The 27,403-nt window shown below is 48.6% G+C and overlaps 1 protein-coding gene across 2 annotated transcripts in view; it reads left to right on the top strand.

The window, feature by feature from the left end:
- Positions 1-27,403, top strand: part of TUBGCP3 (tubulin gamma complex component 3) — a 1,162,672-nt gene that overhangs the window by 227,457 nt on the left and 907,812 nt on the right. For both annotated transcript variants that reach the window (XM_069636982.1, XM_069636981.1), the window contains exon 4: positions 19,034-19,111. In XM_069636982.1, the coding sequence (XP_069493083.1) occupies positions 19,034-19,111 (78 nt within the window). The remainder of the gene's footprint in view (positions 1-19,033; positions 19,112-27,403) is intronic.

Here is a 27,403-nt window from a genome sequence, read left to right as displayed (position 1 = left end):
TGAAACCAAAGACAACCGTCTTTGCAGAGGGAACGCAGGAAATGAATAAAGAACCACAAGTGCCAAAGGTGCGCCGGAAGACTTTGAACAAGGAGCACAGGGAGGAGACAGGAAAGCCGGCTCCCCCCTCAAGGCAAGCTAAAGCGGTAAACAACCAAGACACACCAGCCACTTCAAACTCACATGACATACAAGAAAAACGGAGCACTGAAAACAGTGACCTACCCGGACTCAAAACCATCAGCACCTCGTGTACCGCCGGCATGTGGGTTCCCGGCACTGGCGGTCGAAGGGCTGCCAGTGACGGACCCTCAACGGGTGCGCTGCCATGTGGAGGACCGGGAGAGGTCGAGTGCACTGGACCCACTGGAGCACCACGGCGGAGCGCTGCAAGGCACGCCCGATCCAGGGAGAGCTGGAAGGAGCCCAACACAGAGGGGGTGTTAGGAGGGTCGTGACCAGGAGAAACATCGAGGGCGGATTGACAGTTCGGAGGAACGCGACAAAAGGAACCCGACATCAGAGCACACAAACAGCCCGACTTTGGAGCTGGAAACGGCGACAAACGAACACCCACAACGGAAAAACCCGGCAAAGTCGGCCCGAGCATTAGTCCACAAAGACCCAACTCTAGCAGAAACTGTCGAGGAGACAGGCAGCAAGAAAAGTGCCACGATAGAAAGCACAGGCGCCAAAAGAAAAAATATGACCCAGCAAATAAGTAACATTGAGCAGATAAGCGATAACACACCTAGATCAAATAAAAAAAGTGGCACAGAGCAAAGCATGCAAGAAAGTGAAATTGCCACATCAGACACAGGCTCCGATTCGGAGCCAGAGAGAAAATCGTCTCCACTAAAACAGAAAAAAAGAAAAAATAATAATAAAATAACAATACAAAGAAAAAATCAAGAAAAGATCAACACAATGAAAATGACAGACTACTCACGAAAAACTAACCAAAGGGAAAACGACAGGAGAAACCAGAACCACGAAACTACAAAAAAGAAATGAAGAGCTGCAAAAAGGGCAGCCACCGCCATCGTTATCGGGCACACTGAAAGCATTCTTTTTCAACCAACAGAAGCGCAAACTCGACTCAGAAAACGAAGTATCGGACGCCGAAATTTTAGAAGTAGCTCAGGAGGCCACGACAGGAAATAGTCAACAGCCAACAGGCCCAGAAGGGTTGCAAGTAGGCACACCTGAAACAGGCCTGTCTCCGATCCTGAGGGAAAAAAGAAACGCGGCCATAGCGATTCGGCGCCAAATAGAGGAAAGAGAAGAGAGTCGGAGACAAAGTACGCGGAAAGAACAACAGGAAAAGAACACAGTAAGAGACGAGAGTGCACTAAAAAGCATAGGCAACGACGTCAGTCGGGAGCACTTACAAGAATGGGCCCTGTGTAACCAGATGAAAGCGGCAACTAGTCTGCAACCGACGGCCGCAGATGAAAGAACGGAAACACAAAAACTAAGACACCAAGGGATAGATCACTGCCTCAGCGGTCCCGATAGAGGCTGGTCGAAAGCCAAACTCAACACAGCTATCGTGTACCCCTGAGAAAGCAAGGGACGCAAACTAAAAGAACCGTCAAAAAGAAGGCCTTAAAGAATTACCTAAACATGCGCTAACAGAGGGTGAACCATATAGAACCAGGCTTAGGGACATCTTGTTCATGGAAGCGAGGACAACCCCTAGAAAAACAGCAAGCACACCGAAATCCCCTAAAAACAAACAGATAAGCGAAATAACCTCACCGACGCAAAAAGATACGCCAAGCAAAAAAACAGACCTATTGACCATTATGTCAGCTTTAAAGATTGCCCTGGCTCCATACTGTAAGCTATACGAAGCAATAAAAGAGGGAATACAAGATAACACCTCAATTTTAGCGTCTGTGTCCACAAATGTCACGAATATAGAAAACTACATGACAGCATTTGAGGAAAAAAACAATGCTTACCATAAGGACTGGGAAAAAGAGGTGGAGGAACTAAAAAAGCAAATCAAGCTTCTACAAAGGGAGAGGGGTCAGGAAGACCCGCATAACATAAGGTACCAGTCCGAAAGTCAGAAGGGCGAAACGGTAGACATCTGCGAGGAAGAGCGAGAAGCAAGTGAAGCTAATGAACCATGTCCTGAACGCCAACAGCAATACCCAATCAAATCGGGATTGCTCAAGCATCCTCAGAAAAAGGTCCCAGTGGTACTGAAACTAGCAAATAACGATAAACGGCAGAAACAAGCATTGGGAGAGAAGGTAAAGCAGCAAGACACACCGAAGGATAAAGAAAACAAAGAAAAGAAAACCAAGGGCATACAAGAAGACTTAATGAGATCGACAAATAGAGAGAAAAAGAGGTGCTCCCCAAGATCAGTAGAAGATTTTATGAGCGACATGAACCTGATGAATCTATCCCAACATTGGGAAAATGCCTCCAACAATTCAGTGATCGAGGTAATCCCGGACCAGCAAGAAACAGAACAGAAAACAGTTGTAAAAGGAAACGAAAACCCAAAATCCCCAAAAACTCAATCAAGTAAGAGAACCCGAAAAGCCTCCGATTGTCAAAGGAGGCTAGCACTTGAAGAGCAATCAAGGAAGGACGACGGCGTGCAAAAGTCCCCAAGAGAGCAAAGAGAAAGACGTCAAAGTACGACACATCGAAACGAAGCTTACAAAGGCTCCGACGATCAACAAAAAACAGAAACCCCAAAAATAGAGAAACAAAGACGAATATTTAAAGTTGAACAACTAGACTTAAAAAAAGGCTACAAGATTTTAAACAGGAGAACGATCGTGAAACTAATGAGCACAATGAATTCACTGAAAAAAATAAAAACAGAAGACATCACTCTAGTGGAACCTTATCACAGAGGAAAGATCGCGAAGGCTTACATCCACGTGAAAGAAACATGCCTCCAAGACATGGACAAGAACGTAGCCAGAGAAATGGAGCAAAATGGGTTTGAGCTGACTGAAATAAAAACGGAAACGCAAAGAGAAAAGTATCACTTCCCCTACCACCACCAAGGGGAAAGAAAAAGTCGCTACACGTCACGCACAGAAGAGCGCTACCGAGGAAATAGAATAGGCAAAAACCAAGAAGAAAAGGTATACAGCAGAAAGAGAGCAGACGTACGAACCGAGAATCAAAAAGACAACCAAAAATGGACCAATGAAGAGAAGAACAAAGAAAACAGACAACGAAGGAATGAACACCAGGAAACAGACCCAGACAAATACAGGTCACGAACAAGAGGTGTAACTCGATACACTACACGACAAGCAAGCCCGGCGCGCACCTCTTCCTATAACCGAAACGAGAAACCAGCGAAGACAGCTCTGGTACAAACAAAGAGCAACCTATCGGGCACAGGGCCATTGGCCTGGATAAAAGCAGCACTAAATTTTAACACAGAGAACTAGCAATTAAAGGGATCAGCGCCACCTACAAGAAGTGAACGACCTAACGAGGACCTAGAGATCAGCAAGAAGTGCTTCACTTTGGGTTCCTGGAACGCAAGGGGACACGTTCACTTGACTAGACCTGGTGACGTTGACCTAGGTTCACTGGACATTATATGTCTTCAAGAGACATGGCTGCAAGAGAAACCGTGCCTCGACGGTTTCGTAGTAGAACTATCGGCGGCAAGAAGAGGTGTTTTTGGACGCCCGTCATCAGGTTTGTTAACAGCAACAAAAATGGGAGTAGGTCTGGCAACACCCATAAAGCTCCACGAATCATACGAAACGTTAGTCACGCTGACCTCCTGGTACGACCAATCGGAAGGGCAGAAAAATAGGCGCAGCAACCAAATCATCATAATAAACACCTATTGGAACCCGTTAAAAATGACAACCAAAACCTACTGTACCAGGATGGAGGATCTACTAGACTCGCTCTACACAGAACATATCAACCCACACATCATAGTGTGCGGAGACCTAAATGCGGACTGTAGCGAGGGGAACAAAGAAACACAAGCAGGAAAACCCCGCGAAGCAACCAGAGACGGAGGGATCGCATGGGGCTTATTGACTAAACCTAGAAGCCTCCAGAATATCGCAGAACTTTTTCCGAAGCAAACTAATATCCCAACCTGGGAGAATCTGCATTGCAAAACAACCTTGGACTACATATACGTATCCACCGAACTGACAACAAGGATCCAAGAGTTCAAAGTTCAGAAAACAACGCACAGCGATCATAATCTTTTGACATGCAAAGGGTTAGGAACTCAAACACTAAACCCAGTATACAAGTACAACCTCGACATAAATAACCAACAATCAAGAACCTGTTTGAAGGAAGAAGACCTCAAAAGGATAACAGAAAAATACAAACTGCCTGATCCAACAAGGCCTCAAGCTCCTGGGAACCGTCCGAACTACTTACCGCTATTGATCCCGTACAGAAATCCAGCTGGAAGTCAGCGGAGAAGCAAACCAACCCACACTCATATCTACGACAGACTGGTGGTGGAAAAAAGAAAAGTGGTCAGTAGACTGAGAAAAATCGCAAAAAAATGTGATCTCCAAGAAACCTAGGAAAAATGGAGTACAGAGTCTAAAAAATACAAACAGTGGCTAAAGCAACTTTACCAGCAGGACGCGGAAAGCATGTTGAAATGTCTCAGCACAAAGAAATCAAGTGACTTCTGGTCATTAATCAAAGCTTCAAACACGGGCAAACCAACAGAACTGGTAAACGCGGTTGATGAAACAAGATGGAAGACTTACTTAACGACCCAGTTTCAGCTTCCAGACTCACGAGAAGTACCAGCAAAATGTGAATCATCAACCCCTTGGGTGAATGTAGCAAACAGCGTGGAAATAGAATGGACCATTAATAACTTAAAATCATCGAGGGCCCGAGGCCCAGACGGCTTGACTAATGTTGAACTGAAGCAGTCCCCGAAAGCCTGGGCAGCAATAAGAAGTAAAATCTTCACCCACTGCGCACTATCAAAAATGGTCCCTGAAACTTGGCAAAAGGCGATAATAGTACCTGTCTATAGAAAAGGTGGAAGAGAAGATCCGGAAAGTTACAGGCTCATAGCCCTGTTGGACATTGTGGGAAAAATATACGCAGCACAGCTATTGGTCCACTTCAGTACCTTGGCAAACCAGGCACCCTATTTTGACACCTTCCAGACTGAGTTCCAGAAAAACGGAAGCACAATCATCAACATAATGATGCTACAAATCCTGAAAGCTAAAACAAGAGAAGGAGCACCTCGTGTCTACCTGGCCTTTGTAGATTTATCGAAAGCTTTCGACAAAATCGACAGAGAGAAACTATGGATCAAATTAAAGAATTAGAAATGCCTAACGTCAATCATAGAGCCAATAACAGCTTTACACAAAAACACGAAGATCAGAGTAAAACTGAGCAAACAAGGCGCCCTATCAGAAGAGATTACAGTCCAGAGAGGCGTCAAACAAGGCTGTCCACTAGCCCCAGCCTTGTTTATAGCTTTCTTGGGCGACTATCAGCACAAGGAAGAAAAAATAAGAGCCTTCCCGCCCAAAATTGGCAAAAGCTTCATCTCACGACGACTCTATGCTGATGACGCCATTATCATCGACCAGACTCCAATTGGTCTGCAGCGAAAACTGACACACTTGGCAAATTACATGAGAAAAAACAACTTGGAAATAAACGCAGTTAAAACTAAAGTGTTGATCATGGAAAAAACAACGAAGAGGCCGAACCTGCGGACATGGCGACTGGAAGACTCGAAACTAGAAATTGTCGATAAGTTTAAATACCTTGGGGTGACCATGGACGGATCATCAGCAGAAAAAGCGATGCAAGAACAATTGTGGGATAAAGTCAAAATACTCACTACCCAAACAAGACTGATCGATAAAAAATGTGGAAAATTTTCCATCATTCCTGCGATAAAATTCTACAAGACCAAGGTGGTGCCATCTATCACATATGGACTGGAAGCTTTTCTTAACGTCCCTAAAGCTACATGGCAAAAACTTGAAGGACACATGTGGAAATCAGTACTGGGCTTGCCCAAGTCGACCTCCATGTCAGCAATAAGAAGGGAACTAGGTCTTGTTTCACTCGCTGCCTCGGTGGAGCAAAGCAAGATGAGGCTTTACAGAAAAATCATAATTGCAGATTCATTACCTATATACAACGTGATTGCAGAAGAACTAAAAGAGGGCACCTGTAAAGCACTCAACAAATGGGCGGCCTCAATTCAAGAAACGTTGATCGAAATAGCCTGCACAGAAGAAGACTTGAAAACAAACCCTGAACGAGTGAAAACCAAAATTGAACTTATGGACTGGATCCGGTCAGCAGATACTGCAAGGACCAACAAGTTACTCATCCATCTCCCCCCAACGTATAACAAGGTAAAAACGCCATTAAACTACTGCAGACAATTCCCGAACACAAAGATGCGAGGAACATTTTTGAAAGCCAGACTAAATCTCCTGATGATCCAGCAAATCCTTGCAATTCGCACCCCAAAGACGGACAACAGCTGCCGGCTATGCAAAGTTAAAGAGGAAGTGGAAACGTTGAAACACCTTGTCCTGATATGCCCTAAAACACGGCCAAACGGAGACATATTCCTTTTACCTTGTATACAAGGGGCGAGCACCCTAGATGAAGAGGCAGTATGGAACCGGTTAATATCGGGAGAGAGGAAGTGATGGACCATCGTAATGGTGAAACTGATAGAACTGGACTTCGAAATGATTGCAAATAAAACCACAACCGTACCTGGTTGAGAAAGGGTCGTGACAACGCCATACGTCATGTGACCATCGCAAAACATTTTTTCTGCTACTCAAGTCACATAAAAGAAGTGACACAACTTGGAGACACATAGATAGGAGTCTCTTTTTAGCTGAGAAACATTCTTCCTACGATCAAAACTTGAACGCGCTGAGGCGCATCTGTAGAAGGAGAAATAGCTCTTGTAAAAATCGTAAAAATCTTTTCGATTAAATTCAAGTAAAAAAAAAAATGAGAGATATCAACCAGGAACTTTACTTTTACTTGCACGGGAACACGCGTCTGTTTCTTTACAAAAGTATCCAAAGCAGCAGTTCAAAGAGAATATAACTCTCTGAGTCAGGTCAGTTTAATTATATCTGTGCTTCAGACAAAACTCCTGATTTCAAGAGAATGACTATGGCTGCAAAGGCAGTGTGGGAATCTGATGGAGCTGCCAAACTGAATTTAAAGAAAGATGCTAGCAGTTTTCAACACGTGTGGAAAAATTGGCCTTTGCTGACTCAGTGAAAAAAATGGCCTGTTTAAAAATAAATTGTTGAAGGAAAGCCTGCTTATTTAGCAATGTGAAGGGGTTTTGTTGCTGGTGTAAATACACACATGGGCTATTTTCTTTCACAGGTTTGTTTTAATTCAGGACCCAAAATAAGAAAATAAAGGTTTTAAAACACTTGGGCTGAATTTGTAAGCTCTCGAAAACCAGGTATTCCAGTTGTCAGCCCTGAAACTTCCCCTCTTAGGAAGGGAGTCACACCATAAACTCTCAGCAGAGACTAACACCCCACTCATAATTACAGGGTGGGAAAGATTCTAGTCTAGAGGAACCCATTGACAATTGTGAAAGGGCAATAAAACATCCAATCAAGATGAGAAACCCCCACCTTGCTTGAAGGAAATGACACTTGGTTGCAGTTGAAGGAAGGAAAAAAAATGATCTAGTGACAATGGGACTGCCTTTTGTTTCCAAAGACTGTTTAATCAATAAACTTTAAAAACTTCTATCTCAACAGCAAGACTTTGTAAAAATGTAGAATTTTCGCAGTGTAAAAGTGAATTTTTGGGCTTTCTTTTAAGACTTGGTAGAATTCACTGACACCTTGGGGACAGAAATGGGGAAATAAGGCGGATTACAAGAAAAGCATCCGTGTTGCAAAATCAAATTTTTGTACATACATCCCTGATGATCATCCACATCCATGTATAAAGTTATAGAATTTGGAGTAATATAAATCCCATTGAAAAGTGCGAAGAACTGGTAGAAGGGCGAAACAAGGTCTCACGGACTGGAGGATTGGGCTGCAATGTGCTGCACAAAATATGTAACTTGTGTATATAATTTAAGAGATTGCAATTGTATAAATGTATGTTTGTGGCAAAATCTGATTTTAGTTAAAGTAACTGTGGGAGGTTTTTGGACATTGTGAAGCTCGCACCATAAATCTGACATTTTCCTGAAATCCAACCAGCTGAGAGTGAGGCAGAGCCTATCACCCTTGTCCAGTCCCGATGTTAGAGGCGTGTTTAGTTAAGCCTGTCCCAGTCATATACGTTGATGATGCCATTAGGTATTATAAATAAGAGTCCCTGACAAGACACAGACAGACACTCTTCCTGATTTTCCTGCGTCCTGTTCCATACATCCAGACTCCAGTTCCCAACTACAAGGCCCAAGCATTGCTGATCCTGTACCAGCAAGACCTACATTTTGAAAACCACTAAAATGCCCAAATAACTAAAGTGGGAAAGCTGTGGTGTTTTTGGAAAGCACCCTGATCCCACTAACTGCATCCAGAGGTACCTGTGTCATCCAGCTGATCTGTAGTATCCAGTGACCAGAATTACCAGTCCAGAAGCGCTACCCGGCGACCAGAACTGCCCAGCTGTTTGCCAGGTGGCCTGCCTTGTAGTGACCAGAACCGTAGACTGTCCAGAATCCAAAAACTAAAAAGTGGACTGTGAGTATCAATTGCCACCCCACTTAAACCCATAGCCTATCTTGGCTTGTCCTCATCCTGTTCTCTAAGTCATCCTATCCTTATCCTGATTATTTGTTCAAACTGTCACAATCATTCTTGCAACCCTGCCCTTGATTCCCAGTGTTAGCGCCACATTTCTCTTCATTTATGTCTTGCATAGATTCTAAGTCATTAGCCAGATTGTGTTTAAATTAATTTTCCCTTAAGAAAAGGGATAAACTGCGTGAAGGGTTACAACTGCATCGTAACTTTTGATATTCACGGGTGGCGTTCCTCTTTTCTTAGCCATTAAATATAGTTTAAGTAAGATTTGCCTTTCAATTTTAAAACAGATTCCTCTTTTCACTGCTCTATTTTCATATTAACAAACCTCACTCTTCCTTCCATATCGCTCTCAATTTACCAGCTAGAGACTTCCTTTCATTTCCATATTGTACCTGTGATCTCTAGCTACTACCCAACAGAAAACCACACTCCAAAACAATGTATTTCACCCGTTTTTATAAAAAAAAAATTTGGGTAATTTCAGGTGGGAATCGCAAAATTTGCAACGTGTCATTTTGGTACAATCTGTTTCAACCCTGCCACTCATTTTCGAACTGTATGCTTTTTGTAATCCATTCTTTGTGATTGTTAATGTATTTTCATTGTGGCTTTAGTGAGAAATTCTATTTGCTTCAAGGTTTTTCACACACATTCATTATTTAATTGTCCAGCTCCGAGTGTCATTTTTTTTAACATTGCAAGGGGTTTAAAATCCGTTTTTCTCTCTTATTTGGGGAGAGAAGGTAAGATTTGAATTCTGTTTCCTATTTGTCATTCTGATTACCTGCTGCTTCTGATTATCCACTCAGAATTGATTATTTGTGGGTTGAGGGAACATTGCAGGGGGAAATTCTAACTTAAGTGCTATCTTACCTAAACCAAAAGTGCTCCTATTCTGCTGTGCTGTGTATATGTTCCACTAGTAAGTTAAACCCAGTGCATTGCTCACATTCTCATTGTTATCACTCCACTGGTGATTGCTGCCCCATATTAAAAAGTGTATGATTTATTTTAATTTTCAAATAAATATTGTATTTTACCAACCAGCCTGGTTCATGGTCCATTGTGACCTGTGGTATTTGAAAAGGGGGTGTGATATGAGTGGTGTACTATCTCAATATTGAATCTAACATAAAAAAAATAAGCATTTCATTTGTGCGCTGCTTACTAGTCCGAGACCAAGGTGTGCGTCGCCTGATTGAAATCCTTAACAAATTTGGGGGCTCGTCAGGGATTGAGTTTGGTTGCCACCCGTGACAGTTTTAACACAGCAGACTAACCTGCAAGGTAGTGATACTTTGTGTGGTGGGAATACTGGGTTACACTGCACAAGCGCCTCCCCAAAACAAATACTCTTAAGTACCAGGCCTGTGTATAAAAGTTAAACTAAAATCAACCCCAAAATAGACAGAAAAGCAACAGAATACAGGTTACCCTTACATAAATAAATTAATAAAGAACGAACATGTCCAAAATGACCGTAGTAGAAATCAATATGGCTAGGGAGCACCCCCTGCACAAGCTATTTGTCAGAGGTAAGTGGCCAGAACCGTATGAAAAAGTCTGGCTACAAGAAATAAAACAGGTCATCGCCATGAACCTGGATACGTGGCAGGACGGGGGCCTATTACACCAAGCTTTGAGTGAGCTATATACGACCCCAAAAATTAAAGAGGAGCAAACCAAAATTGCCAGAATCACGACCTACATGTATCTCCAGATAGGAGTGATGCGGGAAAGGCATGAGGAAAACACGACTCTTGCGCAGAATCAAGTTGAACTGTTAAATAAAACCCAGACTGATCTAGATTTAGCAGAACAAAAATGACATAAGAGTCAAGAGTTGGAGGTAGAATCGGGAACATTGCAGGGGGAAATTCTAACTTAAGTGCTGTTTTATCTAAACCAAAAGTGCTCCTATTGTGCTGTGCTTTGTATATGTTCCACTAGTAAGTTAAACCCAGTGCATTGCTCACATTCTCATTGTTATCACCCCACTGGTGATTGCTGCCCCATATTAAAAAGTGTATGATTTCCTTAATAATTTCCAAATAAATAAATATTGTATTTTACCAACCAGCCTGGTTCATGGTCCATTGTGACCCGGGGTATTTGAAAAGGGGGTGTGATATGAGTGGTGTACCATCTCAATATTGAATCTAACATACAAAAAAAATAAGCATTTCAGTCGTGCGCTGCATACTAGGCCGAGACCAAGGTGTCCGTCGCCTGATTGAAATCCTTCACAGAGGCGAGTTGCCATAGACAAATTGTGAAGATTAGCCATGCGTCACATTGGCTGTTAAATCTTGTTGCACTCAGAAGCACACTTTGTGTCTGGTTATTCTTGCTGTGCAGAAAGGGGCTAGTGGGAGTAGCCAAGGTATTGCACCTTGAGGAATTTGTGGGAGTGACTACTGTGTTAAGTTTGGAGGGATGATGGGGCGACTAGTGTATCGCACTTGGAAATTGGAGGGTACTGTTGAGTTGCAACTAGATGAACTCTAAGGTCACACTTGGAAGAACTTTGAGAGCGCCCAATGTACTAACCACCCTACTCCCCGTCATCATACCACCCAAGCACTATACACGCCTATGAACTAGCCAAATTACACACGCACAAACCCAACATAGCTAGCACTCGCATATACAACAAGCAATCCCAGGCACTGTACCTTACCCCATGGATATAACAAGCCAGTGCGCACAACCACCAAGTAATCTACACATGAAACACACAAACGGAAACCCAGAACAAACACACACCTGCATACAACAAAGGCCATAATATGATATGGCATTTATAACACGCCTATACACAAGTGTTTCAAGGCGCGACGAGGCAAGGGAGAGGAAACAGAGGGAAGACAGAGACCGCGATCCTGCTAGGCCAGGTGACCTTGAGGTCGCGCAAGTGCAGGGGAGGTGGGAAGGGGAGCCAGTGCATTACATAGGATAACAGTAAAATAAATAAGACAATAAATAATAAATAAAAGTGTGGCCTGCTGGTGGCAAGTGCAAGGGTAAGTGAAGACATGAGGTGTTAAGTGCTAGTAAGGGCTGTAGGGATACAGAAACAGTCCCCGAGTGCAGGGGCTGGCAGGGGGGCAGTGCAGGTGTGCAGCTGGCTGGAGGGACCTGGGCCCGAGATCAGAGGGTAGCCAGGTTGCCAGTGCAGTTTCAGATTCAGCCAGGAGATCAGCAGGGGAGAGGAGGTGAGAAAGCAGAAGCAAAGAGGATGGTCTTGAGGTGCTTTCGGGACCGGAGATGGTTCTCCTCAAGTTTCAGAGAGGCAGGGAGGCTGTTCCAGAGGTAGGCACGAGCAGAAGAAAGAGATCTACCACCAACTCGCTGTTTGGAGAAGCGACTAACCCTGAGGGAGTTGGAGGCGTACGAGTGAAGAGCCCGAGAACGAAGATATTTAGGAAGAGAGAGTTGAAGGTATTGAGGCCCCGGGCCTCAGAAGGCCTTGTAGACAATGCAGAGGGTTTTGAACTTCATCCTCGCAGCCACTGGGAGCCAGTGCAGAGATTTCAGACCGGGAGAGATACGATCCCTGGGCTTGAGGCCAAGGACAAGTCTTGCAGTCCTGTTTTGGATGAGTTGCAGAGGGCGGAGAGTAGAGGCAGGAATATTTAGAAAGAGGCTGTTGCAGTAGTCCAGCCTGGAGAGAACCAGAGCTCTGGAGACAGTGAGCTTCTGGGGGAAGGAGAGGAAAGGAAGAATACCTCTGAAGAGGTGCAGCTGGTAGTGTGACTTACACTGGACCTTGCCCTTATGAATAGAAGCCAGTGCGCACGATCAGCACTACCAGCTAAACTGCACACCCAACATAACAAATATTTGCATACAACAAACAACCCAGACACTAGGCCTTACCCTTATGTATACAACCAGCCAGTGCACGCACTCGACCCATCTGCAAGCCAACACACACAGGTGCCAGTTTCTCCAGTTTCTGGCCCTATGCCATCATTCTACCCTCACTAACACACCCCGCCCTCTGTCTTGCAGAGTCATGTGAGCGCCAGGAGACTGCACCAGAGGTGGTAACGTTGCACGGTATAAGACAACATAACATAACCCGTATAAAAGCACCTATGCTATTTGTCCTATATTACTACTACTACTTAGAAGCTACTCTCCGTGAAAAGTCCTGTAGAACGGAATTAAAATGGGCATGTTTGGTCTTTATTTCTGTAATCTGAATTTCATATAGATGAAGATTATTGAAAGTGTGTATTGAGCTGTGTTCCATTAACTCATTTCATGGGGCTCTCCTGTCTGTTTTTGGCAGTTTATAGTAGGTATTTCAAATGGATTGTGTCCTCCAATGTATTCTACATCTATGACATGTAATGTCCACAGCTGTGCTGCTTTGGAAATGTTTTCGTCACAGGGCGCACTGCGTCGATGGCGTTGGGTCGATGTCTCTCCAAGGCCTCCGTCGAGGGTGACGTCATCGGATGTTATAAGTAGCACGGACGGCGCCGTAGCCTCAGTTCTGTTTTTTCTGCAAATATGTTTGTATCATAAAAAAACTCGGCGCGCCTCGTGGTTACTGTTAAGTTACCATACTATGTCGTCATCTTCTACCCCGAAAACCCTGCGGACTGGCGTCAAGAAATGTCTGGACTGCGGTTCAAAGATGTTGATTACGGATCCGCATAGAATTTGTCTGTGGTGCCTGGGCGAGACCACGCTACGGGTGACTGCTCGAAGTGCCAGTTGTTGCCTGCCAAAGCCTTGCAGGAACGTAAGGGGAAATTGAAGGTAGAAAGGGTGTACCAACCCCGTAAATCCAAGTCGGCTGGTGTTTTGACCGACGAGCTGAGCGGGGACTTTCCTCGTCGGAAGAAGTCCAAACGCCCCAGGTCCCGCAGTGGTTTGCGCCACTCGTCCTGTTCGTCGCGGTAGTCCAGGAAGCGACGTCACCGTTCGCCTTCCTCGTCCTCTTCAGATGACGCCTCCTCGAAAAAGGTGACCTGCCCCACCAAATCTCGACCCCGGAGTAGTGGGATGCTTTCCGGGTGCAGATGTTGCAGATATTTCAATCCCAAGGCACAGTTCTGTCCAAGCCTTCTGACGAAGCCAGCAGAGAACGGTCTTGGCCAGATACTTGCACTCCTTCGGGCCCGCATGGATGATGTGATAAACATGGGGAGCCTTCGAGGTCCCGTTCGGACAAGGCATCGGGTGTTCACCAGAGACCTGCCAGGTCCAGGTCACGGTCTTCGTCTCCGGTGAAACCGTAGAACCCTGTGAAATCCTCAAAGCCCTTGAAGGGGTAAACTCCATCGGCGCCATGCCCGGCGGATGCGCCTGTCGGGTCTTTGCCCCGGGTCAGGCCCTCAAAGCCGTCAGTGCCATTGTCGACACGGACACCTTCGAAGCCATCAATGCCATCTGGGCTGAATTTACCGGTGGAGGTCCCTGTGACTGAGCACCCTCCGAGGAAGGCTACTTCTAAGTCTGTGAAGACTGTTAGAGAAGAGGTGTACTCCTCTCCCAAGGAAGGACTTCTTAAGTCTCTCCAGGACATTTATGAGGACGAAGAAAGATCAGAGGAGGATGTTGGGCCTTTTGGTCTTCCATATGGTACTCCTGGTGTTCCGGAGTGTCATGTCTGAAGAGAGAAGGCTGGAGGATCTGTGTCAGTCCTTGCATGATGCCAGTAGCCTTAACACTTCCCCCCTGAGATGGAATTTGGTAGGCCGGATCCAGGCATCGGAGATTGATGTTGAAAGTTGTGGAGTACCTGGGCTGGGCCAGGCCTCCAGTGCAGTTTGATGAAGATGATCTTACAGATATTCTGGATCAGGACCTATCGACTGACCCGGTGTTGCCATTTCACATGGCATTGCGAAAGAGGGTGGCTGCTACTTGCAACACTCTGAAGAGTATTCTGGCGGTGAACAAGTCATTGACAAAGAGAATACCGACCATCCTGTAGCGACCCCAGCTACCTGTCCACACTCCCCACTCCGGAGAATTTGGTTATTCAGGCGGTTACGGCCACATTGAAGCAGGCAGCGTACCCTACCATCCCTCCTGATGGGGACGATAAGCGCATGGAAGGATTGGCACGTAAGCTATTTTCTGCTGGGAGTATGGCGTTAGTCGGCCAACTCCACTTGTGCCTTAGCAAAGTTTTCACACTGGGTGGAATTTAGCAGCTGAGCATACTCCCGAAGGGCAAGAAAGGGATGGCTTTCTAGCTATTGTGAAGGATGGCAAGGATCCCATGTGTGAATCCCTTCAGTCTGGGTTGGACACTAGGGATAGTGTCAGCAGGTCCATGGCCATGAGCACCGTGATGTGCAGATGTGCGTGGTTGCTGAAGTCGGGGTTTGCACCAAATGTGCAGGCTTGTCTTCTCAACATGCCCTTTGACAGGTCACAACTGTTTGGCAGCAAGGCTGACGAGAGCCTTGAGAGGTTGCACACCTCCAAAGCAGCTGCCAAATCTTTGGGCACAGCTGTTTTGACAACCTCTGCCTTTTCGTCCTAGGGGACAGCAATAGAGTTCCTTTTGCTATTACTTCTCATTTGGAAGAGCGAGAGGGATGGCCAGTCAGAGCGGTCAGCGTAAGTTTCCTCATGGTGGACGAGTTAGAGGTGCCAAGGCCGCTCAAGCAGCAGCCTCTTTACCATCACGCGCTGCCGGAGCCGTTTGAAAACCACTCTAAGGCCTTGTCTCATTGCTCACTGGTAGGGGGCAGACTGTCTCAAAATCTAGAAGAGTGGCGATCCATTACTTCAGATGCGTGGGCTCTGGAAACAATAGCCCACGGCTACTGCCTTTCTTTAAGACCGCCTCACGACAATCCACCGGGGGAAGCACTCTTTGAGGGTTCCGGATTCGCTCCTTGTGCAGAAGATTTTGACGCTGCTAGAGAAAGGCGCTATAGAACCAGTGCCTGTGGCGTAGAGGAACAAGGGTTGGTATTCCCCATATTTTTTTATTCCCAAGAAGGACGGAGGACTGAGAACCATCTTGGTCTTGAGATACTTGAACAAGTTCCGCAGGAAGGACAAGTTCAAGATGGTCACTTTCTCAGATCCTTCAGGCTCTCCAACTTCAGGATTGGTTGGTGTCATTGGACCTGCAGGATGCTTATTTTCATGTGCCGATCCATCTCAAGCACAGAAAATACCTGAGGTTCCCAGTTGGCAGGCTCGCACTATCAGTTTCGGTGCTGCCATTCTGGTTGACCTCCGCCCAAGGGTCTTCACAAAGCTCATGGTGGTAGTGGAGAGGGGGGATTCACATCTACTCCTACCTGGACGATTGGCTGATCAGGGTGCTTTCTACCGAATAAGCCTTGGATCATCTCAGCGTCACCTGCCACTCCCTTCACAAACTGGGCTTCTCCCTCAATTTCAAGAAGTCGCATATGAAACGTTCCCAACAGCTCCAGTACATGAGGGCTGTGTTGGACACGTCCTTGGGGGATGTGCTCGCTTCCCAAGGTGAGGGCTCAACACATTCTCCAGATGGTCACGAAATTTCAACAAGCCCAGAGTCTTCCGGCTTTCCAATTCTTAAGGTTGCTCGGCCTCATGGCATCCTGCATTTTTCTGGTGCCAAAGGCCCGGCTGAGAATGCAATCCCTTCAGTGGGCTGTCCGGACTCGATGATCCCAGTTCTCAGGCAAGATGTCGGATCTCCTTCATGTTCCCGTCAAGGCCTCCCAGGATCTTCTGTGGTGGGTCAGAGAGGAAACTCTCATGAAGGGGGAGCCTTTTTGCCAACCGTGGCCGGAGGGAATGGTACTGACGGATGCTTCCCTCACGGGGTGGGGGACTCATGCCAACGATCTGACCATCAGCGGTCGTTGGTCTCCATCGGAGTCCAAACTACACATCAATCGTTTGGTGCTGAGAGCAATCACGCTAGCACTGAAGGCTTTCCTACCATCGGTACTCCTCTCCGGACAGAAGACCCGCTGTTAGGGAGATTCCATCTTGAATTGCCCAGAACCAGAGCTGCAATGCCTCCCTGCACAGAGTGAGTGACCCTACACCACCTCTCTTGTTGAGGTAATGCATGGCCACCATGTTGTCCTTCATCCTGATTCATCCTGATAATGAAGGACAACATGGTGGCCATGCATTACCTCAACAAGAGAGGTGGTGTAGGGTCACTCACTCTGTGCAGGGAGGCAATGCAGCTCTGATTATGGGCAATTCAAGATGGAATCTCCCTAACAGCGGGTCATCTGTCCGGAAAGGAGAACATGGCAGTGAACACTCTGAGCAGGCAGAGCGCAGTCTCCCACAAGTGGGAACTAGCTCTTCAAGAGATCTTCGCCCTTTGGGGAACCCCGCAGGTGGACCTGTTCGCGACCGCTGCCAACCGGGAGTGCGAAAGGTACTGCTTGAGGGAATTTCATCCAAGATGAGCTCTAGGTGATGTGTTCGTCGTGGATTGGTTATTCCCACTTCTGTACGCGTTTCCTGCAATCTGTCATTCATCAAGTTCTCAGGAGGTTACGACGGTTGGGGACCCGCATGATCCTCATTGCTCCGGATTGGGCCAGGAGAGCCTGGTACCTGGACATTCTAGACATGTCCATCTGTCCTCCAATGAGTCTTCCCTAAAGAGAGGTATCTTCTCTCGCTAGAGGAAGGTCGGGTTCTCCATCCAGAGGTGAAGACTCTCAACCTTCACGCATGGTTTCTGAACGGTTGAGATATAAGGATTGGGACCTCCCGGATGACGTGATGGAAGTGTTGCTTTCGGCCAGGCGGCCAGATACAAGTCCCTGCACCGTTGGCGTACATTATGCGACTGGTGCAGAGGAAAGAATGTTGATCCTTTTCAGTGCTAAATTCCGGAGGTTCTTTCCTTCTTACTTTCTTTGGCCCACAGGGGTCTTCAGCTGGGAACCATTAAAGGTTACCTGGCAGCACTTTCTATCTTTAGGCGCTCGTCTGAGGAATGCTCCCATTTTAAGATTCCACTGATCACTCAGTTTCAAAAAGGGCTCACAAATGTGTTCCCGCTGTCACCTTTTTAGGTGCCGGTCTGGGACCTTAATTTGGTCTTAAAATTTCTGATGGGTGCTCCGTTTGAACCTTTGCACTCTTATCCGTTGAGATTGTTGACATTTAAGACTGTTTCTTGGTTGCAGTTCCCTCTGCTCATAGAGTGAGCGAGTTGCAGGCACTTTCTTCTAAACCACCCTTTACTTTGTTCCACAATGTTGTATTGCGAGTACGTCAGTCTTTCCTTTCTACCTAAGGTGGCCCCCCCGAATTCTACTTTCCTCCGCATTCTAGTAAGGAAGAGGAGAGACTCCATCCTAGGAGGGCATTGAGCATTTATCTTTCCAGAATATCCAAGGTCAGAGTGGACGACCAGCTTTTTGTGGGGTATACTGGACACTGATTAGGTCAGGCTGTTTCTAAGCTGACCTTGCCTAGGTGGATCATCCTCACTATTTCAGAATGCTACAGGTTGGCTGGCAAGGACCCTCCTGAGGACTTGAGGGCTCATTCCACCAGGGGCATGGCTACATCGACAGCCCTGTAGAGGGGTGTACCGGTAAAGCACATCTGTGATGCTGCAACCTGGTCTTCCACACACACGTTTGTTAAGCATTATTCCCTGGATACTTCCCATGCTCAGGATGTAGCCTTTGGTAAGGTAGTGCTTTAATCGGTATGTCTAAATTCTTCTCCCTCCTCCACTTATGGACACTGCTTTGGGAGTCTCATAGATGAGGAATACGTTGGAGGACACAATCCATTCAAAGAACAAGTTACCAACTGGTAACTTTCTTTCGACTGGGTGTTCCTCCAACGTATTCCTTATTGCCCTCCCAGCCTACCCCTCTCAAGAATTTCCCATGCCATTACAGCTTTCGTTCCAACAAGTCTAAGTGCAGTCAATGCTGTATTATAGGCACGTGTGCCACATGTTGTGAGGGGGGAAAAAACAAGAACTACGGGCGCTGTGCGTGCTACTTATAACATCCGATGATGTTACAGAGGCCTTCGAGGCACATCGACCCGACGCCATCGACGCAGGGCGCCCTCTGCCGAATAAATTCCAAAGCAGCACAGCTGTGATAAATGAGGAATACGTTGGAGGAACATCCAGTCGAAAGAACGTTACCAGTTGGTAAGTAACTTTGTTCTTCTTTGTGTAGTTTTTCAAGAACTAGTTTCAATAATTAATAAGGCCCCTCATTACAAATGAGCTTGGTTGTATGACTTCTTTCTCTCTTGAATAGGGTACACTAAAGAACAGATGGTCTGTTCTCTACCTCCTGCTCAGCCTTACTGAAGATCCACGTAAAGCATCGAACAAGGTAAATTAAACCTGACTGTGAACTATTAAGTATCATATGCATGGATTCAAATATTAAACCAGGTAAATATGTAATCGTATCAGCAGAGTAAATTGTTTATTCAACTTGGTGTCTGCTATTGTCATATTCTGTTGATCATCCTCTCATGTATGGTAGTTCGTCTTAGAACACGTTTTTGTTTGCAAGATTTTGTATTGCTATTGATATTTTATTTGGTGTATGAGCTTAGCAGTCGCTGCCTCTGATATTTTCAGTCCTCACAGGAGGGTTTCTGGATCAGAAGTTTTTTTCTTCTGACCTTTTTTTCTAGGTGTATTTTCGCAAACTATTGTGTAAAGTATTCTGACCTTTTTTGTTTGTTTTAAAACATCTTCATTATTGACTAACTTTCTCTAGCAGTTAAAATGTACACAGCTACCAAGTTTCCATATTTTCGGTGCATCCGAATACTTTTATATTGTGCTTTATTTAAGTTTCTCAAATGTGTTATTTTTTCCCCACCAAGTCATTATGAAAAAAATAAAATTATAACCAATGACTCAACAACAATGCCATGGCTATGAGCCTTGTAAATCAATGCAGCAGTATTACAACATCAGTTGATTAAGTATTCACCTACATATATCAATTCACAACCATATTGTGTTATCTGCATCTCTTTGAATTAGTATAATTCCCCCAACCCTCTTCAGGTGTAGATATATTACAATGATTAACCGCTCCCATCAGCCTTCTGTCATACAGTCACTCTTCTTCATCTGGTAGATGTCCAGTATACACAGTCTTGCAGGGATGTACAATCTGTGTCTTTCATAGCATATTCTATAGAGGGAGTCCAAACTTTCCCAAACCGTGCCCCACCATCATATGATAGCCATCATTTTCTCTATACTGAAGAGGTCCCACAATGCATAATACCATTTTCTCCAGCATGGGGTCTGGCATGAATTTACATGCTCATGAATATTCCCCGTTGTCAGGCTGGGAATCCTCGGTAAAGAAAAAATCAGTATCAGTTTCGTTTATGATCTGTCTTTCGTAGTAGTAACCAATCACTGATCTCTGCGTCCTACTGACCACAGCCAATGACTGCCATCTCCCTAAGCCCCCCCTCTGGCAGCCATCTTCAGATTTTTACCGCACGTTCAAGTGTTGGGAGTCCTCGTGCTTAGCTCTCGAGCTTTTACTGCGTGTTTCGCGCTTTTTCAGGTGATTTTTCACTTTTTTTCGGTTAATCGAGCCTCAATCTCCACCGTTTCTACTCCCGTTAACGGCTACCCGTTGCAGGATTTTCCTATGCCCCTCAAGGGTGAAGATTTTGTCGAATCAACTTCTTGGAGGATTCCAGAAGATTCGCGGCCTACTTTGAGATGGCCCAGGATGCGAGTTCGTCGCCCGGACCCAAGCTGTTTCGCAGCTGCCCTGGATGCGGGCTGCAGAATGTGTTTAAGGAAGACAAACATTTGCGATGCCTCTCATGTAGAGAAGGACTGCCAGTTCTGCAAGAACTTGTCGGAGTGGACCATGAGGGACCGTCGATCCCCTCTCGCAAGCTGGTTGGAGAAGGGCTTGACGGGTGAGAAGAAGAAGAAAGGGTCCGAGCGGGCTTCTAAGTCCTTTACGGGCGCCCCGGCGACGGGGGCCCAACACCAGGCCAAGCGCTGCGAGTCCGCTGGCTCCGGGAGCGCCGAAAGGTCAGGCTCTTCGGTCGCCAGGCAGGGCGCACCTTCCCCGGCACCGTCAACCACGAGCCAACACTCCGGTTCAGGGAAGAAAAAAGTCCGAGACCCCGGGTAAGCTTCGGGAGAAGCCCCGTCCGATCTCCGAAGAGGGGGAGCGAGGCGTTGCCCCTCCCCCGAAGGAGAAGGCCCGGGACGCACCGAAGGTCGTGAAGGCCCCTACCCAGCAGGCGAAGGCCTCTATCGAGGCTATCGCGGCGACTCTGGCCAAGCCGGCAGAGACACCGCCAGCGGAGACTGCCTCTGGGACTAGAGATTCCCTGCCGCCAAGGAGGGAATCCTCTTTTCAGCCCATCGTCGTGGCCGCCATGATGGAAGAAGCGAGGGGGGGCACGGTGCCCTCCTCGAGCTCGGAGTCAGCCTCGGAGGAGGAACTGACCGAGGCCGTGAGGAACCTCGAAGTCCAATTCGAGAAGGTTCGATCCCGTCAGGAAGATCCTCGGGAGATAACCGAGGAAGACGACGATGATGAGGAAGAGCGGCCTTCCCTTTCGGCGCGGCCGGATCCTAGGCCTCAGGATGGCTCGGCGGCCATTTTGTCTGCCATCCAGTCCTTATGCTCTGAGATAAGGACGAGATTCCCACGACCCAGGCCGGAGGACCCGCAACCTGGCCCGTCGGGAAGTCCTCAGAACAAACGACGGCGGACCCAACCCTCTCCTCCGCTCGCCCCCGTGAGGCCTACAGTTCCCTCCTCATCCTCCCACGAGTCGGGAGATGACGGTGCGTTGGGCTCGACGACGGGTTCTGAGGGCGACGACGACGGAACGGGTCTCCCGTCGCACGGGCCTCGCCGCCCGACGAGATTGGCTCATTCCACGCCATGATCGCCAGGGCGTCCCAATTGTTCCAGCTCTACCCGGAGGAGCAGAAAAAGAAGGTTTCCTCTATCAGCGCCGGGAGGCCAAGAGGAAGACTGTCATCGCGGTGCCCCTAATCGATGACATCTGGGAGGAGGGCCTGTCGGTTCTCAAAAACCCCTCCACGGCACCAGCCAAACGGGACCGGTACGAGAAGAAGTACCGGGTCCCCAAAACCGCTCCCCTGTGCCTCAGGGCGCAGCCAACGCCAGACTCGGTCGTCTCGGCGGTGGCTAAGAAGAAAGCGGCGGGGTCAGGAGCCTCGACGTCGAATTCCCTGCCGGACGGCGAGGGAAAGAAGTTGGATGCCATGGGGCGGCGGGTCATTTCGTCGGCGGCGACGACGATCAAAGCGGCCAACACCCTGGCGATCGTGGCCCGGTACGACAGGGAGCTCTGGTTTAAGCTGGCCCCCATATTGGACTTCCTGCCGGACGACAAGAGGTCCGAGGCCCTGGAAATACTGCAAGAGGGCGAGGTGGCGTCGGACCACGCCATAACGGTGGCAACCGATATTGCCGATACCGGGTTCCGCCAGCTGGGCAACGGTTTTTGCCTACGAAGACGGGGTTGGCTTCGGGCGACCGACTTCTCTCAGGACGTCCATACCAGGGTGTGGGACATGCCGTTCGACGGCAGCAACTTGTTCGGGAAGGCAGTGGACGAATCCCTCCAAGTCATTAAAACGGAGACGGCCCGCGCCCTAGGAGCCATTCAGCAACGACGGCCCTTTCGGAGCTCCGGAGGCAGACAGGGTGCCTCCAAGGGATCCAGTGGTGGCTTGTCGTCCTACTGCCAGGCGGCACGCTCCTCGTCTCAGGAGGCCTACAGGGGTCGCGGCAAGCAGGGAGCGCCTCGCCGCCGTCGGCAAGGTGGCCAGGGTGGCAAGGCCACCACCTCCAAGCAGGACTGAACCGGCCGTGGTCTCGGGCCCCCACCGAAGCACCCCGGTGGGAGGCCGGCTGGCGAATTTCGTCGGCGTGTGGAAGTCCATCTCCACCGATCGTTGGGTGCTGGATACCCTGGCAAGAGGACACTCTATCGAATTCCTGAAGAAGTGCCCTCACGTTCCACCTGTGGCCAGGAAGGAAAATCACGTCCCGCAACTGCTGTTGGAAGTACGGGCGATGCTCAGGAAAGGCGCCATCGAGCTTGTCCCGAAGAGGCTCCGGGGCTCCGGGGTGTACTCAAGGTACTTCCTCGTCAGGAAGAAGACGGGCGGCTGGCGCCCCATCCTGGACCTTCGTCGTTTGAACAAATACATCAGATCACAAAAGTTCAGGATGGTCACCCTCCAGCACCTACTGGGACAGCTGGAGGAAGGCGACTTTCTATCGTCGTTGGACCTGGAGGATGCATACTTCCACGTTCCCATCCTCAAAAGTCACCGAAAGTTCCTCAGGTTCGTCGTCCAGGGACGCCAATACCAATTTAGAGCACTGCCGTTCGGATTGAAGTCGGCCCCCAGGGTCTTTACCAAGTGCCTAGCACCAGTGGCGGCGCGGCTGCGCCTGCAGGGGATTCACGTCTACCCCTACCTGGACGACTGGCTCATCCGCTCAAGGACGAGGGAACTCGCCGTCGAACACACTGCGAGGACCGTCCAGCTACTCACAGACCTGGGATTCGCCATAAACTACCCATAGTCCCACCTGGTGCCGTCGCAGGTGGCCCTGTTTCTGGGAGCGAAGCTCGATACAGTGAGGCGCCTGGCGGCCCCGTCGGAAGAACGGACGAAGACCATTCTAGGCAAAGTGCAGTGCCTGCTAGCCACGGACGTGGCCAGGGTGAGGTCCATCAAGTCCCTCCTGGGGATGATGTCCTCTTGCATCTACCTGGTGCGCCTCTGCAGACTACGGATGCGCCCTCTTCAAGAATTTCTCGACGCCCATTGGATGCAGGCGACGGGCACCTTCGAAGACAGGGTCCCCCTCAACGAGGTGTTCCGGCGGGCGATCCAGTGGTGGGGCGTTCGAGCGCACCTCACGGCGGGCAAGGACTTTCAGATGCCGGCGTACCAGGAGACGGTGACGACGGATGCCTCCCTGGAAGGTTGGGGCGCCCACACCGCAGATCTCCACGCAAGAGGCCTCTGGCTCCCGGAGGAGAGGCTCCTGCACATCAACGTCCTGGAACTCCGAGCCATGTTCTGGGCTCTCAAATCGTTCCTCCCGTCGCTCAAGGGCAAGGTGGTGCGGATCTTCACGGACAACACCACGACAATGTTTTACATACGGAAGCAGGGAGGCACCAGATCCCCAGCCCTATCGAACGAGGCACAGGATCTGTGGCACTGGGCGGTCGCCCAGGGGATGTTCCTGGTTCCCTTCCACCTGGCAGGAGAAAGCAACACCATCGCCGACTCGCTCAGCAGGGAGCTGCGCGCGTGTCACGAGTGGGAACTGCGCCGGGATCAGGTGGATCAAGTCTTCCGACGATGGGGCAAACCCCAAATCGACCTGTTCGCAACAGCGACGAACTCGTAGTGCAAGAGGTTCGCCAGCAGGTTTCCCCAGCCGAGAAGCATGGGCGATGCGTTCTTGTTCCCCTGGGACGGCCTATACCTGTATGCGTTCCCTCCGTTGCCGTTGCTGCTTCGATTCATCAGCCAGCTCAAGAGGTCCTGGTGCAGGATGATCCTCGTCGCACCGGCGTGGCCGAGGCAGATCTGGTTCCCGGACCTTCTGGACTTGTCAACGTCCCCTCCCATCAAGCTGTCGGCGGACGCGGACCTTCTCTCCAGAGGAGGCGGCGCTATCTTCCACCACGACCCAGCGTCGCTGAACCTGCAGGCTTGGCTCCTGCAGCGCTAGAGTTTGGAGGCTACGATATACCGGCCGAATGCAGAGAGGTTCTTGCAAAGGCCAGGGCGTCCTCGACTCTCAAATGCTACGGTCATAAGTGGAAGAGGTTCTCGATCTGGTGCCGAGCACAGATGATCAACCCCCTTCGGATTACGGCCCCTCAAGTGCTGCCGTACCTGCTTTCACTGGCAAAGGCTGGGCTAGCCCATGCCTCCATTAAGATTCATCTGGCGGCGATCTCCAGATATACCAGAACCACAGGACGGACGTCCCTGTGGTCCCATCGACTGGTGAAAGAGTTTATGAAAGGACTGTTCCGGTCGTTCCCGCCGGTGAAGGCCCCGGCGGTGGAACTTAACGTGGTGCTGACCAGGCTCATGGGGCCCCCATTCGAGCCGATGCACTCTGCACCGATGAAGTTTGTGTCGTGGAAGACTGCATTCCTGGTGGCCATTACCTCTGCACGACGAGTGGGAGAGATCCAGGCCCTATCCTGCAAAGCACCGTACTTGACTTTCCATGCCTCGAGGGTGGTGCTTAGGACGCACCCCTCCTTTATGCCCAAGGTGCCGTCGGACTTCCATCTTAACGAGCCCTTGGTGTTACCTGTTTTCTTCCCGTCTCCTTCGTCGCCGACCGAGAGGACTTTGCACTCGCTGGATGTGGCTAGAGCGCTGAAGTTCTACGTGGACCGCACGAAGAGTTTTCGGAAGACATCACAGCTGTTTGTGAACTTTGGACCTGTGAATCAGGGGAAGGCTCTCTCGAAGACTTCCATTTCCAGATGTCTCACCGGCTGCATCATGCACTGCCACCGGTTGGCTAACCGACCGCTGCCAGGCCGTCCGAGAGCCCATTCGACCAGAGCGATCGCTGCTACTATGGCGTTCTTATCTGGTGTGCCCCTGCTGGACATCTGCAGGGCTGCTACGTGGAGGTCGACGCACACCTTCACGAGATTCTACTGCGTCGATCGGGATTCCAGAGAGGAGTCCAGGGTCGACCAAGCAGTGCTGCGCAACCTGTTCGCCTAAGGTGAGCCTGGTGAGGAGGTAAGAGATGCTTAATGTTGAGTTTTTTGTATTGCTTAATGTTGAGCCTTTTGCCACCTCCCGTGGTTGTGCATGTGTGTACTGCTATGTATTCTTTATTCATGAGCATGTGAATCCATGCCAGACCCCATGCTGGAGAAGGAACAAGTTACTTACCTGTAACTGTTGTTCTCCAGCATGGGTCTGGCATGGATTCACATGCAAACCCTCTCGCCTACCCTTCTGCGGCTCTTCACTTGGTCATACTGCCTCTTCACGTGCTACCAAATCTGAAGATGGCTGCCAGAGGCGGGGCTTGGGTAGAGGGCAGTCACTGGCTGTGGTCAGTATGACGCAGAGATCAGTGATTGGTTACTACTACGAAAGACAGATCAGAAACAAAACTGATACTGATTTTTTCTTTACCGAGGATTCCCAGCCTGACGACGGGGAATATTCATGAGCATGTGAATCCAGACCCATGCCAGACCCATGCTGGAGAACAACAGTTACAGGTAAGTAACTTGTTCCGTATAATAGAGGGCGCTTCATCTGTCGCCACATCCTTGCAATGCATCTCTTGGATCCTAGCATCATATTTGCACATAACACCCCCCCTCCATGACCCAAGCATGGCACCCCCATCCCACGTATGTTCAAGAGCGCTGAGCCTAGATCAAAAGTATATCCTCCTCCCAAGATCTCCCCTACACTTGATTTCCCCTCTTGCCAAATATTCTTCAACTGTGGGCACCCATACCAAACATGTTCCACAGTCCTCTCCTCTCCACATTCTCGCCAGCATAACCGGGAGCTGGAACCGCCACCCCCATTCTGTTCAACCTCTGTGTTGTGTAGTGCCACCTATGGAGTTTATATTGCAGTTCTTGATTTTGCACCATTGTAAACAGCCCAAAGACTCCTCTAGTAGACTGTTCCCTTTCCCTATCAGAGAATTGCCTGCCAGCATCTATTTCCTATTTGCCCCTTATCTGCAGCGTGTCCTGTTCTGCCTCCCCGGTTAGGAGTATATAGAGGGCAGCGATAAGCCCACTGATAGTCACACTATCTGTGATTGCTCGTTCCCACTCTGGTAGCTCTCCATTTGCCCGCTCATTCATAGCAGCGGTACTGGCCCAGTGCTTAATCTGTTGGTAAGCAAATAGTGGGCTACCAGCACCTGGGTGCTTTAATACTGGTAATATTGTTGTGACTTGACTTGAATTGTGAAGCAATCATTGAGGAGTTTTGTCACTTGTTTTTAGGGTATAACAGTGATTTATTACACACTTAGAGCGGATACGTGTTTCAACCCGACATGGGTCTTTTTCTAGGCTGTGGTGAGTTTAAATAATGTGCAAAAGTATATATAATGGGCTGTGAACATTCGAGTAGTGAAAAGCCAAGGTGAATTGTCCCGTGTTGTACTGTGTTGAATTTGGTTGTGTTGTGACCATTGTGGTCAGAAATGAGAGTGGAGGAGGTGGTCTCTGATAGTTGTTTCATGGTGTGCTGCCTGTGGGGTGGGGACTAGGCGGGCCTAGCAAAGCCCATGGGTAGGCTGGGTGCCCGGGTTGAGCACTCAGTGCTTGCGAGTTTAGAGTCCTGCAATTGGCATCGTGAGTGAATGTGTTAGTCTCATAGCGTGGTGCCATGGGTGCGTAGAGTCATGTATGGTTTGTGGAATGGCACTGGGTAAGTGAGGGTCTCTGGTATGGGGAGGAGTAAGTTGCTGCCAATACTATGCATGCATTGCATGCAGTGCAATTAGTGTAAGAAGTAAGGGGGGGACACTATTGAGTGTATTGCAGAGCCGGGCGCAGCATGCTTGAAAGTAGGTGCAAAGTGTAGTGAGCAC

Source organism: Ambystoma mexicanum, chromosome 7p, assembly GCF_040938575.1.
Source record: "Ambystoma mexicanum isolate Mex_15411 chromosome 7p, UKY_AmexF1_1, whole genome shotgun sequence".
Lineage (NCBI taxonomy): Eukaryota > Metazoa > Chordata > Amphibia > Caudata > Ambystomatidae > Ambystoma > Ambystoma mexicanum.
The sequence above is the reverse complement of the archived record's forward strand: the minus strand, read 5'-3'. Positions and strand labels throughout refer to the sequence as shown.